The following is a 14072-nucleotide window of genomic DNA, read 5'->3' on the forward strand; positions in this document are numbered from 1 at the left end:
AGGAAAAGGATGAAAAAATGGCTGCTTGTGCTTTCTCAGAGGGAGGAGAAGATAATAGGGGTCAGAGCCCTTGGATACTTGGCCCCATGGACTGACTAGGTGCTTACAGGCCAATCCGGCCTGTTTGATGAGCTCCTTCCAGACAACTGGATTCGCTGCCCCTCCACACATTCAACATTCCATCTGCCACCTGTGCCTTTGGAATCCTTAGCTCTACTGAAGGTTCTCATATAATATATATATATATATATATATATATATATATATATATATACACACACACATATATATTATAGTTATATAACCGTCTGCCTCTTGCCCTCCTCCCACCCCCCTCAGCCCAAGCAGATCATAAGCTGCTGGAGGGCAGATAGTGCTTCATTTTCATCTTTGTATGCATAAATGCATTATAAATGGGATAGTCTCATTCTTTGTGCTTGAAATTCCCAGTGCCTAAGCAGTGCCTGCCATATAGAAGGTACTTAATAAATGCTTGATGGTTGATTGAATACTTATTAAATTGAATTGAGGAAACCCAATGGGAAGATGACCCTTTGTATATTACAAGAGAGGAGGAAAAGCCTTAGTGAAAAACACGAACTCTGATATCACTTTTGACAAATACAATGTATTGAATTCTAATGGTTCCTTTCTCTACGAATTGGGTAAACCATTAGCCATTTAATCTTTTATCCTCCCAAGCGGGCTAAAAGGGAGGAGAGAGGGCCAAAAGAAAAAGTGAGAGGGGAACCACCCAAGGAATGTACAAGATGGCTTATGAGTGGGATTTTCTAGATAAGCTTGAATCAGGGGATAGAAACTAGGGAGCTGGGTGTCCCATAAGCCATGTCAGCCAAGATACTCTGTGGCTGGACTTTGACTAAGTATAGAATCTACCCTCTCTAAAGTCATCCATTTTTTATACTTTTGTGTACTGTGAAGGGGCTTTTGGATTTTGTTTCCCTTATGCTTTATCATTAATACAAGTTCCTTCTGAAAATGCCTTTATCACAACTAGACTATGTGTAAAGGAGGTTTTTTTCATATCTTTGTAAGAAGAGCTCAGTACCACCAAGCTGAGGGTTAGAGCAGGAGGTTGATAGCAAGATAGGACCATCTCTCAAATCGTGGGAAAGCTGGTGAGATTGAGTGAGATAGAGAGTAGGGATAGAATTAAACTCAACCATAGACATTAGCCTCCTCTCATCTTGGTGATAGGGTTCGAGGATCATATATTTCCAATGTGAAGGAATTTTAGAAATCACCAAAACCAGATATTCTTCACCTCCTTTTTGCCATGGACCCCTTTGGTAATATTGGGGAGCCTATACGCACCTTCTCAGAGAGATGTTTTTAAAGGCATAAAATAAAATACATAGGACTACAATCAATTATTTTGAAATAAAGTTATTTAAATATTTTTTATAAAGAAACAAGTTTGCATATCCCCAAGTCAGGAACCCCTGACCTAGTCCAATCCTCTAATTTCATGGTTGAGAAACTGAGGCCCCTAGAAATAAAGTTACTTGACCAGAATCACAAAGGCAGAAAATAGCCCAGCTTAGATTCAACCATCAGGTTTGGGGGATCCAAATCCAAATATGGAGAGGGACTCTGACCTGCTTTTTTGCCAGAAGCTTCTGTTCGTTGGTAGCTTGGCCTTCCCTTTTAACTGGGACATCACTCAGGACATAAGGACTGATGTTAAGGTGAGTCAGTATCATCAGCCTAGAAATTCAGTCAGAACAATGGGAGGAGGAAGAGGCCTGAAGGGTGAGCTGTGTATTAGGTAGGAACACTCCGTTCCAACCTTCAACTGATAGATGATGACATTGGCACAAGGCTGCCAGGGCCTCCTGGGTGCCCTTATTAGTTATGCAAATACTTCCGCAGACATTCTCCCTGAGGGAAAAAGGAATGCCTCCTGGCCCATTCTCCATAAACCAATGCAAACATAGGAGCCAAGGGTTATAAATGCAGTGCACAGGGCATTAATTGTGGTAGAGGAAGACTAGTGTGTCTGATGTCTGGGGAGAGAGCAAAGGCTAGCATGGTGAGATGGGGAATTCAGCCATCAGGGGCCAGGTCCCTTGGATCCCCATCGGCTCTTACCCGAATCATTGCATTCTCGACCATGGGCCAGATTTATTGAGCTCTGTGGTCACTGCTGTAGCAGCCTGCCCCATTGCCAATTTTACTGTCTGTTTGGTTTGATAATGGCACTTAATATTCAGGGTAATAACTGAGCTATGGTATCTATCCTGCTTCTCTCAGAACCTAGAAAATTCCTAATAACTTCTACGACCTAGCCAAGTTTTCCCATTGTTTATACTCAAGTCATAGAGTTGGAAATGACTTGAGTTAGGAGATGCTGGGTCCTACATTCCAAACAGCACACTAATTCCCTCTATGATGTCACTGGTCACCTCACCTCCCCTTTAATGCTTACAAGGACAGAGAGCTCACTACCTCACAAGGCAGCCCCCTCTATTTTTTTTGTCAGCACTAGGCAGTGTGGTACAGCAGACAGAATGCTAGATTTGGAGTCATAGGACTTGGGTTCAAATTCTAGCTCTGCCATTTATTATTTGTGTGATCACGAACAAGTCACCTCAGGGACTTGATGCCTCTAGGAGTCAGTTTTCTCATCTGTAAAATGGATAAGTTGGATGAGATGACTTCTAAGGTCCCTTTCAGCTTCTTTACATTGAGCCATAATTTACTTAATTGCATAATTTACATAATTACATAAATTACGTAATTTTTTTAAAATTACGTAATTTAAAAGTAACTTCTGCTCCTTGAGTGTAATTCTGCCCTCTAGTTGTTTATCATACACCTCTTTAGTCTTCTCTTCATTGGACTAAGAACCCCCTTTTCTATTCCTCATGCAAAAATAGTGCTTCTTGAATCAAATTGAATTGCTTTGAATATAACTTGCATTCCAGATCCTTCTCCATCTTCCAGACATACACTAGTTTCTTTTCAATGACACTTTTAAGGTGTGGAGCCCAGAACTGATTATGGCATTGCAGGTGCAGGCTGACCAATATAAAGTACAGTAGGGTTACCATCTCCCTTAAGAGAGACACCATTGTTCTATTAATATTGGTTATTCAGTCATTTCAGCAGTGTCTGACTCTCCATGACCCCCTTTGGGATTTTCTTCGCAAAGATACTGGAGTGATTTGCCATTTCCTTCTCCAGATCATTTTACAGATGAGGAAACTGAGGCAAACAGGGTTAAGTGACTTGTGCAGAGTCACACAGCCAGTAAGTGTCTGAGGCCAGATTTGAACTCAGAAAGATGAGTCTTCCTGACTCCAAGTCTAGTGCTATATCTACTACAGCACCACCTAGCTGTCCCTTCTATTAATATAGTCTTAAGTTATATTAGCCTTGAGATGGCTACATCACACTGTTGGCTCATGTTGAGCTCATAGTCAACTGAAGCCCCTCTGACTTTCTCACATGACCTATTGTTTATATCGTCTTCCAGTCCTGTACTGGGTACTTGATTTTTTTAAAAAAACTAAAATGTATTTGTCAACATTACATTTGATCTCTTTAGATTTATTCTAGTGTGTCAAGATCTTTTGAATCTCAATTCTGTCTTCTAACTATCCTTTCTAGCTTTGCCTCATCAACAGATCTTCATTCAAAGCAATGATGAAATTGTTAAATTGGATGAAACGAAGTAGAAATCATCATAACTTGTGCCAGGACCTCAGGTTTAATGTTGATCTGTTAATCACTCTTTGGGTGTGGTCATTCAACTAGCTGTGATTCTACTAAACTGGGCAGTTGTTCAGCCAATCTTTTCAGGCTTTTAACAAAAGAATCTGGAAGAGACTTTGTCAAATGTCTTGCTGAAGTTAATATACTGCATCTATAGTATTGCCTTTTTACTCTATTAACCCTCTCAGAAAAAGAATGGAGATTAGTTTGGCATGATCTGCTCCTTATTCATCTGTGTTGGCTCCTAGTGATCACCAAAATCTTTTCCAAGTGCTCTCAAACCATCTACTTGATGATATCTGTACTTTTGCCAAAGATTAAAATTAAGCACATTGGTTGGTAGTCCCTGCAATCTACTTCTTTTCCGATTTTGAAAATCGGGACTCTATATTCCTTTCTTTTCTACTAGAACCCCTTGATTATGATTACTCAAAGATTCCATGGAGTGGTTTGATGATTGCACCTTTTAGTTTCTTCAGTGTCTAGATAGAAATGCATTTTACTCTCCAGAACTAATTTAAAAGCAATTAAATTCTTTCTTAACATTCCTTCACCTATCTTGGACTTCAATTCCATTTTATCTATCTTTGCTCCATCCTCCTTAGAAGCAATGAACATCAGCTTGGGCAGGCTTTGGAAGACAGTGGAGGACTGAAGGGTCTGGCATGCTCTGGTCCATGGGGTCATGAAGAGTTGGAAATGACTGAACAAGAACACCACATTCCATCTTTTTCATTTTGAAGATAATTCTTTCTGGTAAAGAAGATAGAAACAAAGCAGGAGTGGAGTGGTTCCACCTTCTTTCATTTCACTCAGCCTTTATTATGCTTTTTCTGATTTTTCTTCATACTATCTTCCCCAAGCCATGAGCCTAATACCCATCTCACTCTTCTTGCTCTAAATATAGGTGAGGTTTAAAAATCTCTTTTGCCATGCTTGATACTTTTCACACAGCTTGGCTCCTTCTGAGCTTCAACCTTCCTGATACCATTTGTGTAGGTTTGTGGCATTCTTTTAAAATTCATCTTTGCTTGTACTCTCCCCCTTCCATCTCTTGGACATTGGTCCAAATGCATCTTTCTAATTCATTGTCAGATACCCCCATCTCTCTCATGCCAAGGTCCTTTTTAGAGGAGCAACATTCTATTTCGGTTATTTTGGTAAAATATTATTTGATAGAAGAGATTTCTCTATTTCTATATATCCTGGTAAGGCTCAAGGAGGGCCAATGACCTACCTTAGGCTCCATAAAGATTTGGTGACATAGACAAGAGTATAACCCAGGTGTTTCCTCTCCAAGCCCTGAGAGAGGTCAGTCTAGTATAACAGAAAGATTGCTAGATTTTGGTGCTAGGAGAGTCCTGGCTTTGAATCCAGCATCTAACACCATTTGTGTGACCATGAACAAATCAATTACCCTCTAAGTCTCTGCTTCCTTATCTATGACATGAAGAATCAAATACCCCACTCCCCATTGCCATTACAATCTGCTTGTGTGTGTATGTGTGTGTATGTGTGTGTGTCTGTGTGTGTATGTGTGTGTGTCTGTGTAAAGCACTTTGTGAAGTTTGAAGGGCTATACTTGTCAGCTGTCATAATTTTTAGGGTTAGCCTCCTCCAGAAGACATTTACCCAATGACTTTGGGGCTTAATTGTCCAGGGCAGGAAACAGAAGTGGCCTCAACCCCTGGACATTCTGCTTATTGGCCCAGCATCATGAGGATTTTCCCAGCTAATGCTGGGAGAAGTCCTTCCCTCTAAGGATTGTCTTGGCTGGTGTGGGTAATGGGTACAGGTCTTGGAAAGACAGCTAACAAAGGGGAATATGAAGCCCCAGTGGTGGTACCCATGGCCTCTATTTTTGTCTCTTGCAGGGCACAACAGTGCGCATGATCACAGCAGTTGACCAAGATAAGGGCCAGCCTAGAGGAATTGGCTATACCATTGTCTCAGGTAAGCCTGTATTTATGGGGAGGAACTCCTCTGTCTTACTGGTAAATAATCTGGGCTGTTGGAAAGCTATGGTTTTTCCAACTCCACTTGGACTGAGTTCAGAACAGAAATGGGTTAAAATAGCCCTAAGTAGAGAGCAGTCACTGTGGTATTGCTATCCTGGGGGTGTTCTGGAGGCAACTCTTACAGAAAAAGCCAATTGTTAAAATTTCAGTGTGAGCATTTGCAACTCAGAAATCTGCAAACACTACAAACGAGGACTTGACATTGTTTTTGTTGACTGTCTAGACTTAAAAAAAAAGGTGGAGATAATTATGCAGATTAAAATTAAAAGTGCATCTTGCATCCTTTGTTGGAGAGCCTGTTGTTAAATATCTACCAGCACACCCTTGGTCCAGGGTATGTAACCCCAAAGGGGATAAATAACCAGAACAAGGAGGTCCTCATAGCTAGAGAAGAGGAGTGGGGATGACAAGATGGTGGCCAACTGAAGCAAAGATTCTGGGGAGTAGAATTCCACAACTTGGTGAAATTACTCTGTGTCATCAATTGAGCAGCTTGGGCTGCTTCATTCTGGTTTCATTTGGCTTGTTTGTTTTTTTTTTAATTTAAATTTATTTATTTAACATATAGGGAGAGATAGAATGGGGTGGATTATCTTGTTTGTTTTTTAATATGGGGGGTGGGGTTTGAGCTGGGAGGACAGCTATAGCCCCAAAGAGAGACTATGGGTATACTTTCCAGGGCAGAGAGACTGACAATGCTAGCTGTCTAATTTTTTCTGTCTTTCACCACCCACTAATGGTACTGAGCTCTGTCCCCTCTTCGCCCGCTGTGTATCCCTGCATCAGTGTCCACTGAGCCATTTATTCCATGGTAGCCTCTGACTGACTCTGCCAAGAAGGCTGGGTTGTTTGCTTTGATGCCAGGCACTAGGAAAAATTTTGAGTCCAGGGAGATGACTATCACCCACCTTCCCTTCCACCAGCATCCCCACATAAAAATACCTGTAGCAGCTAAATGTCAAAGAATCTATGCCTGATGCTGATTTCCAAGGCACGGTGGCTGTCTGCTCCTCTATTATTCTACCCTCTCAGATCCCTGGGGGTGGAAGAGAGTATCTGGCTCAAGTTTCTTGGGGTCCTTGGAACCTGAAGCACCAGGGGCTCCTCATACCTCAGTCTGTCGGTACTTGTTGAGTACTAGCCTAGTTGGGCTTCTGAGTTTAAATCCCAGTTCAATTCAACAAACATCTATTAAGATGTCTCCTTTGGACACAAATTAAAACAGTCAAAAACAATATACAAGACAACTACAGCAATATCATTGGAAAGAATAAAAGAAAATCTAAACCAAACACTGTGTAACTAAAAGGACCAATCTGGGCCCAGAAGAGATGGCCAAATGCAGTCCTCTCTCTTCTTTGCAGAGGTGGGAGACTATGGGGAGGGAACCCTCCCTATATTGTGAGACTTGGCTAATGAGTAGATTACCTTTGATGAACTGCCCTTCCTCTATCAGAAGAGATGGCCCTGGGAGGGGCAGAAGGGAAGATTATACCAGCAAATGATCATGTAAAAAGGAGCATTTTAAAAAATGAAAACATCCCGTATCCTCAGGGACTTTGCATTTTCCCCCCAGACTAGGACAAATGGTTTCCTGCCCTGTGTTGAAAACATCAATGTTAATTTCTTTGTGTGGTTAGTGCCTCCCAGTCCCCTCTGAGGCACCAGCCACCCCAGTGAAGGATCAAAGGCTGTTTGAGGAATCTCTGGGTCCTCACTAGGGGGCCGGAGGGAGTCATGGGACCAGAGATATTGAAACGGAATCGGGGAAGTCCTGGGCCCCAGCCCCAGCTGGTAGGGGACGTTGAGGGAATGAAGAGGGAAGCAGACCCTTTTTGTTTTCCTAAATTACAAAGCTAAGAGCTGCCCAGGGCTAGGTGACATGTGGCTGGAATTGAAGGAAGTGCTGTGTGTTAAAAGGATGCCGTATGGAGTGGGGGAGAGGGAGGGCAGGGAACTGCATGTAGCTGGGTAGAAAGCTCTGTGACACTGATGATGTGTTACCAGTGCCAGAAAGAAAAATCATAGGATTTATCAAAAGCTCTGGGCTGCTTTCCTCCTTTCCCTGCCTGGGTGTTATACAACAGAGAGCATCCTATCTCTTGTCTCCATAGCCAGGGATTTGCAGGTCAACCTGATGGGTAAAGAGAACCAATGGGTGGGTGAGTTAGCCACAAGAGAGAGTGAAAATAGTCAGTTGACATTTATTAAGTACCTACTATATGCCAGGCACTGTGCAAAGCACTGGATCCTAGCCTGAGAGGAAGCAGAGATATCTTATTACCAATACTGGTTCCAAGCCTGTCCCAAACTGGATCAGGGGCCTTTGTTAATTCAACAAGCATTTAAGTGCCTACTATGTGCTCAGCACTGTAATAAGCATGGGTGATTCAAAGAGCTTAGAATCACATCCAGTCCAGTCCTCCACTAAAGCCCAGAGAGTTTAAGTGATATCCCTAAGGTCACACAGGGATTGGATCAAAGGCAAGATCTGAACCCAGGTCTTCTGACTCCTGGGTCAGTTCTTTTACTATACCCAGTTCCTGCCCTCTTACCCAGACCATAGAATTGCTGACAAACTGTGATGATACTGAAATTTGGGTCATTTGAGTGTGCATCTGGAAGTAATAGTTAATCCCAGGAATCCTAGCCCCCACCTCACCCCCATCCTGAATCTAGCCCATGGAAGCCATTTGTATGAAGGAAGCTTCTAATTTTTCCCATCCATCATGTGCACTTCTCAGCTCCTCTTCTTACTCCAGCCCACACTGGTCTTTTCCTTCTCAGACCTCCTGTCTCAGAGACAGAAAATGCTGAACTATTCAGCATTTGATAGGATTACAAATAGGGCAGCTAGGTGGCGCTGCAATGGATAGGGCCCTGGACTTGGAAGCAGAAAGACTCATCTTCATACGATCAAATCTGGTCTCAGACACTTACTAGCTATGTGACCCTGAACAAGTCACTTAACTCTGTTTGCCTCAGTTTCCTCACCTGTAAAATGAATTGGAGAAGGAACTGGCAAACCAGTATTTTTGCAAGAAAACCCCCAATGGAATCACAAAGAGTGGGAAATGACTGAACAACAGTAGGGAGACAGACTAAATCACTAATTCCATTGGTTTAAGGAAATTCCTAGGTGAGGTAACTCTTTCTGTCTATGAAAGTGAGTGTTTTCTTTGCAGTTTATATTCTTAGAGTTGCCTAGAGTGAGGTATCAAACTTTCCCCTTGCTACAAGCCTGCAACTCTACTGCGTGCTGCCCCAACTAGATTAAAATGTGATTGGGAAATATTTAATAAAAATAGAAAATGTCACATTTTAAAACAGCCGAGGCCAGAAATTCTTATGCATGGATTCATTCCCCTCTTTTCTATTTTAGTTTAATGCCACTAGCCAAGAGCACTGAGAGATTAAGGGTCACATAGCCAATAAAGGGAGGACTTGAACCCAGGTCTTCAAAGTCAGGTCTCTACCCAATCCATCATGCTGCCTCCCTCATCATGTGAATGACCTAGAATTATATCATCTATAGTTCTATCTCTCCAATTAGGCAGTCTATTCCTAGAGAAAAGGGTCTGTGTCTTCTTTTTATCTTGTTTTGTTCACAGTGCCTAGCATAGAGTTGAGCCACGGGCATTCCATAAAGAATGTTCTTCTTAGATCCATGGCATTTGACCTCGCTCCTTGGGTCTTGGGCTGCTTCATTCTAAGCCTAAGATGGGGAGTGAAGCATCCAGAAAAACAGGAGGGAGTTGGTGTTTGGGTTCAATATCTGCTTTCTTGGCCATGAATAAAACAAGGTCTATTATGTCCTGAATCCCAGTCCCTGGCTCACCCAAATGACTTCTGTAGCATTTCTGGGTGGCTGTTTGACTATATACCTTTTGCAGAAGAGAAAATCTAGAATATCAGAATCTTAGAGTTGGCAGAGGCCACCTGGTCCAACCCTACCTAGGAACAATATTGTTCCTAGGCCACTCCAACAAATGGTCCCCTAGGCTCCAATGGAATATTTCCAGGGACAGAAAACTCTCTCCCTCCCAAACAGTTCTTTCCATTTGGTGTTGGTCATCACTTATAGTTAGGAAGTTGAGGTTGAATGCTGAACTAAAATGTCTCCCTGGTTCTAGTTCTGCCTTCTGAAACCAAGCAGAATGAGTATTGTACATCACAAGCAGTTGCTTGAATATTTAAAGATTTTGATCATGTCCTCACTAAGTCTTCCTTTCCTTTGGATAAACCACTAAGAGCTCCTTCAACTCATCCCTGTACAGTTTGCTTTCAAATCCCCTTACCATCCTGGTCATCATCCTCTGGGCAAGCACCAACCTCAATATCTCTCCTAAAATGTGGTGCCTGCAACTAAACCCAGTGCAGTGATCCCCTCCACATCATGACTTTCCCCATCATGGTTTCACTTTATTGCGGGTCAGCAAAAGAAGTTAAACGGGAATTTGGGGGGAGTTTTGCAGAAGCTGCAAACAACACACCAAGGCCAACAGAGGATATGGGGCCTATGACCAAATACTTAACCTAAATTTTACCCCAAAATACTGTAAACACCCCATAAAATAAAAAGAAAAAATTCAGACTTCTCTGGTACAAAGGGAAAGCCAAGAAAATTTACATAGATTTTCCAGGTCACAGGGTACTGTGATGTGGAAGCACTAAGTGCATAGAAGAGAAGTGCCCTCACTTTGTGAATCATAGACATACTGTGTATGGTTGAGCTACCCTCTTGCTTCTGTCCTCAACCTCTGAAGACATTTTTCACCATGTTAGTCAATCAACAAGGATTTATTAAGCCCCCTACTATGCAGTAGGCATCATATAAGGCACTAGAAATATACAGCAAAATTGAAACAATTCTTGCCTTTAGGGAGGTTACATTCTAGTAGGGAAACAACATGTTCACATATAAAGATCTACAGAATGTACAAAAAAATGCAAGGCCATTTCAGAGGATGGAGAGTTGCCATTAGCTGAAGGGATCAGGAGAAGCCATTGAGCTGAGCTTTGAAGGAAACTCAGGATTCTTAGAGGCTGGGATGAGGAGGGACTATGTTCTGGGCTAAGAGAATGATATATGCAAATGCATAGAAATGGGAGATGTAACACCATGGGTGAGGACGAGCAAGAAAACCAATCTGGCTGGCCCATAGTGGAGTGATATCACAAGCAGGGCTGGCCTGCTCCAAAGGCAGTGTTCTATGGGGCATTATGAACTCATACAAACGTTGAATATAGACTGAAAGGATCCTTTTCTGGAGAGTCTGCCTTCAACCTCTTTCTTCTCCCTTGAGACTTCACCTCTATTCTGTCACCTTTGGGACTCCATCTTGCCCCCTTGGCCACTGTATGAAGGGTAGATTGTAGGATTGATAAGCGTGGTCAATAATGAATTCCACCCTTTTACCAAGAGTGCTAGAACCTGGTTCCAGAAATCAGGGCTGACCATTTCCAAATGGAGAGAAAAGAAAGGATTGCTATCCTTGGAATACAGGCTTAAGAGTGCCAGTTAGTCAGTAAAGACAGTGAGTGACTCTGCAGCCTGAGGCAGTAGCTGAGGCCAGCTGGGACGTCCCTAGCTTTACAAAATAGATCAGAACCTTAGAAAATACTCTAGGGGCAACTAGGTGGCGCAGTGAGTAGAGCACCGGCCCTGGAGTCAGGAGGACCTGAGTTCATATGTGGCCTCAGACACTTGACACACTTCCTAGCTGTGTGAACTTGGGCAAGTCACTTAATTGCCCTGCCTCCCCCAAAAAAGAATATATTCTAAGGGCAAAGGCCATGCATGCCATGCCAATCTTTAGACTTTGTAAATTAGATGATATAATAATTAATTGCATTACAAATAGGTTCAGGGGCAGACCCAAACAATGATGATTAATGAACCTGAATCACTTTGAAGAAAGGTCTCCAGTAAAGTGCCACACGACTCTGTCCTCAATTTGTTTTTGTTCAACATTTTTATCAGTGGCTTAGAGAAAGGCATCAATGACAAATGTAACAAATTTGTGGATGACACAAAGCTGAACACGGATGATAAAATCAGAATAGAAAAATGTCATCAAATTGTTAGGATCATAGGCAGAATCTGGCAAGATAAAATCAAGCAGGAATCATCAGAAAAACAATTGTGTGAGTACAATGGATGAAGCTGTACATCCACTGGAGGGGGTTGAGGGTCATGCATGGTGAGAGGATAGTTTGTGCAAAGGTGCCATGGTGGGCTGCAGCTTCAGTGGGATGACTTAACAAAGTGGCATTTCATCAGCCACAAAAACTAACACCATCCAAGGCTGTATTCACTAAAGCATGTTGTCCTGGACAAGGGAAGTTGTCACTCTGTTGTGCTCTGTCCTGCCAGGACCACATGTGGACTTTGGTATTCAGTTCTGGGTGCCACCTTTGAGAAGGACATTGACAAATGAACACACCCAGATGAAGCTGGCCAGTTTGATGATGGAGCTGGGAATAATTCCATGAAAGAATTGAATTAAACCATTTTGGTGTCACAAACACCTTGGACAGTCTGGGGAAAGCTATTGACCCCTTCTCAGAACAATGTTTTTAAAATACATAGGATAATAATAGCTACCACTTACATAGATGCCTATTATGTGTCAGGCAGTATGTTAAACAGTTTACAATTATCCCATTTGATCCTCCCTGTGAGATTTTTACAGATGAGGAAACTGAGGCAAGCAGAGGTAAAGTGACTTACCCAGGGTCACAGAGTTAGCAAGTGTCTGGGCCATATTTTAAATCAGATCTTCCTGACTCCAGAACCAGCATTCTATGCACTGCGCCCCCTAGTTTCCCTCAAAGGAAACCAATTTTACTGAAATACAGTTATCCAAATATATTTTTTTAAGTTCATGAGCCCCAAGTGAAGAACCAAGCATGAAGTGACACCCCCCCAAAGGGGGGTACAATAGCTGCCTTAAATATTTGAAGGACTCTCATGTGGAAGAAGAGAGCAATGGTTCTGTTTGGTCCCAGAGGGCAGGAATTGTGGCAATCAGTGGAGGCAGAGAAGCAGATTTCAGCTTATATAAGGGAAAACGTTCTGACAATGAAAGCTGTTCAAAAGGGCTGGGGGTCAGGGGGCAAATCTGACTTGAGAGAGTTTGGGTTCCCATCACTAGAGAACTTCAGACAAAGCTGGAGAGGCTGTTCATCCTTCAGGCACGGCTTGGAATAGGTGACCTCTCAACTCCCTTTGAGGCCTGAGTTTCTCTGGTTTTATGATTTAAACAGGTTTAACCTCCTGCGTCACTCTGTTGTTCCATTCCCCCACTGGGGCCCCAGCAGCAGGTGGGATTTATATCCTCCAATGAGCAGGTCTTCCCTTTACTAATGACCCTTCTGTTTTGCCAAGTACAAAGAGCCAGCTTCACAGTTTTATCAGGTAAGTTATGGCCCTATTTCCATCATTTTGTTCTCGGCCTGTCACAGCCAAGCTGAGACTGAGGGATGACAAGGTGATTTTCCATGGGAGGGACCTGGCTCGGATCCCACTGTTCTTCCAGCATCTGGCCCCTGTCTCCACCATAAGCCAGCAGCTTCCATTTCTCCAAGGCCAAATCGAGGCAAATAAAAGAGAAGCTGGCATTCCAGATAAAGTGAGGCGGACCTCAGTTTCCTCATTTGTAACATGAGGGGATTTGACTAGATGATGTCTAAGGTCTCTGCCATCTCCTCATGTGGCATGTAATAATATCTAGCATTTATAGATAGCTTTAATGTTTGCAAAGCAAAGTGTCTAATTATATGTTATCTCATTTGATATTCATAACAACCCCATGATATAGGTCCCTGTTTTACTGATGAAGAAACTGAGGTACAGAGAGGTTAAGGGACTTATTTAGAGTCACAGAGCTAAGAAATATCTGAGGTAGGATTTGAACTCAGGTCTTCCTTTCTCCAAGTTTTGTGCTGCATCTACATGCCACCTCATGTCACTATGGCATCTTGGTCACTGTCTCTTCAGCTTATCAGTGTTCTTCCAAAAATGCATCACAGCCTCATGGTGATGATTAGCTCCTCCAGCCCCAAGTAATGATAACAATACCTACTGTAGACCATGGTTGGTATAAGGGGACATTTAGTTTCCTTACACTTCTTGGCCAGGCCTAGAAGTTTTCTGGCCTCTTCAGGCATAGCTACATAAATGGTCATGACTGAGGTATGGGAACCACCTTTGATATTAAGAATGGAAACCCAACTCAAAGTAGCTTGAACCTGTCCCCAGGAAGCCAGGCTCTGGAGCAGAGTGTCCTGGAGCCTTGGGCCAGAGCCAGTAGG

The 14072-nt window shown here is 42.7% G+C and overlaps 1 protein-coding gene across 2 annotated transcripts in view; it reads left to right on the plus strand.

The window, feature by feature from the left end:
- Positions 1 to 14072, plus strand: part of CDH23 (cadherin related 23) — a 552108-nt gene that overhangs the window by 235439 nt on the left and 302597 nt on the right. For both annotated transcript variants that reach the window (XM_036735220.1, XM_036735219.1), the window contains exon 8: positions 5613 to 5691. In XM_036735220.1, the coding sequence (XP_036591115.1) occupies positions 5613 to 5691 (79 nt within the window). The remainder of the gene's footprint in view (positions 1 to 5612; positions 5692 to 14072) is intronic.

Source organism: Trichosurus vulpecula, chromosome 8, assembly GCF_011100635.1.
Source record: "Trichosurus vulpecula isolate mTriVul1 chromosome 8, mTriVul1.pri, whole genome shotgun sequence".
NCBI lineage: Eukaryota > Metazoa > Chordata > Mammalia > Diprotodontia > Phalangeridae > Trichosurus > Trichosurus vulpecula.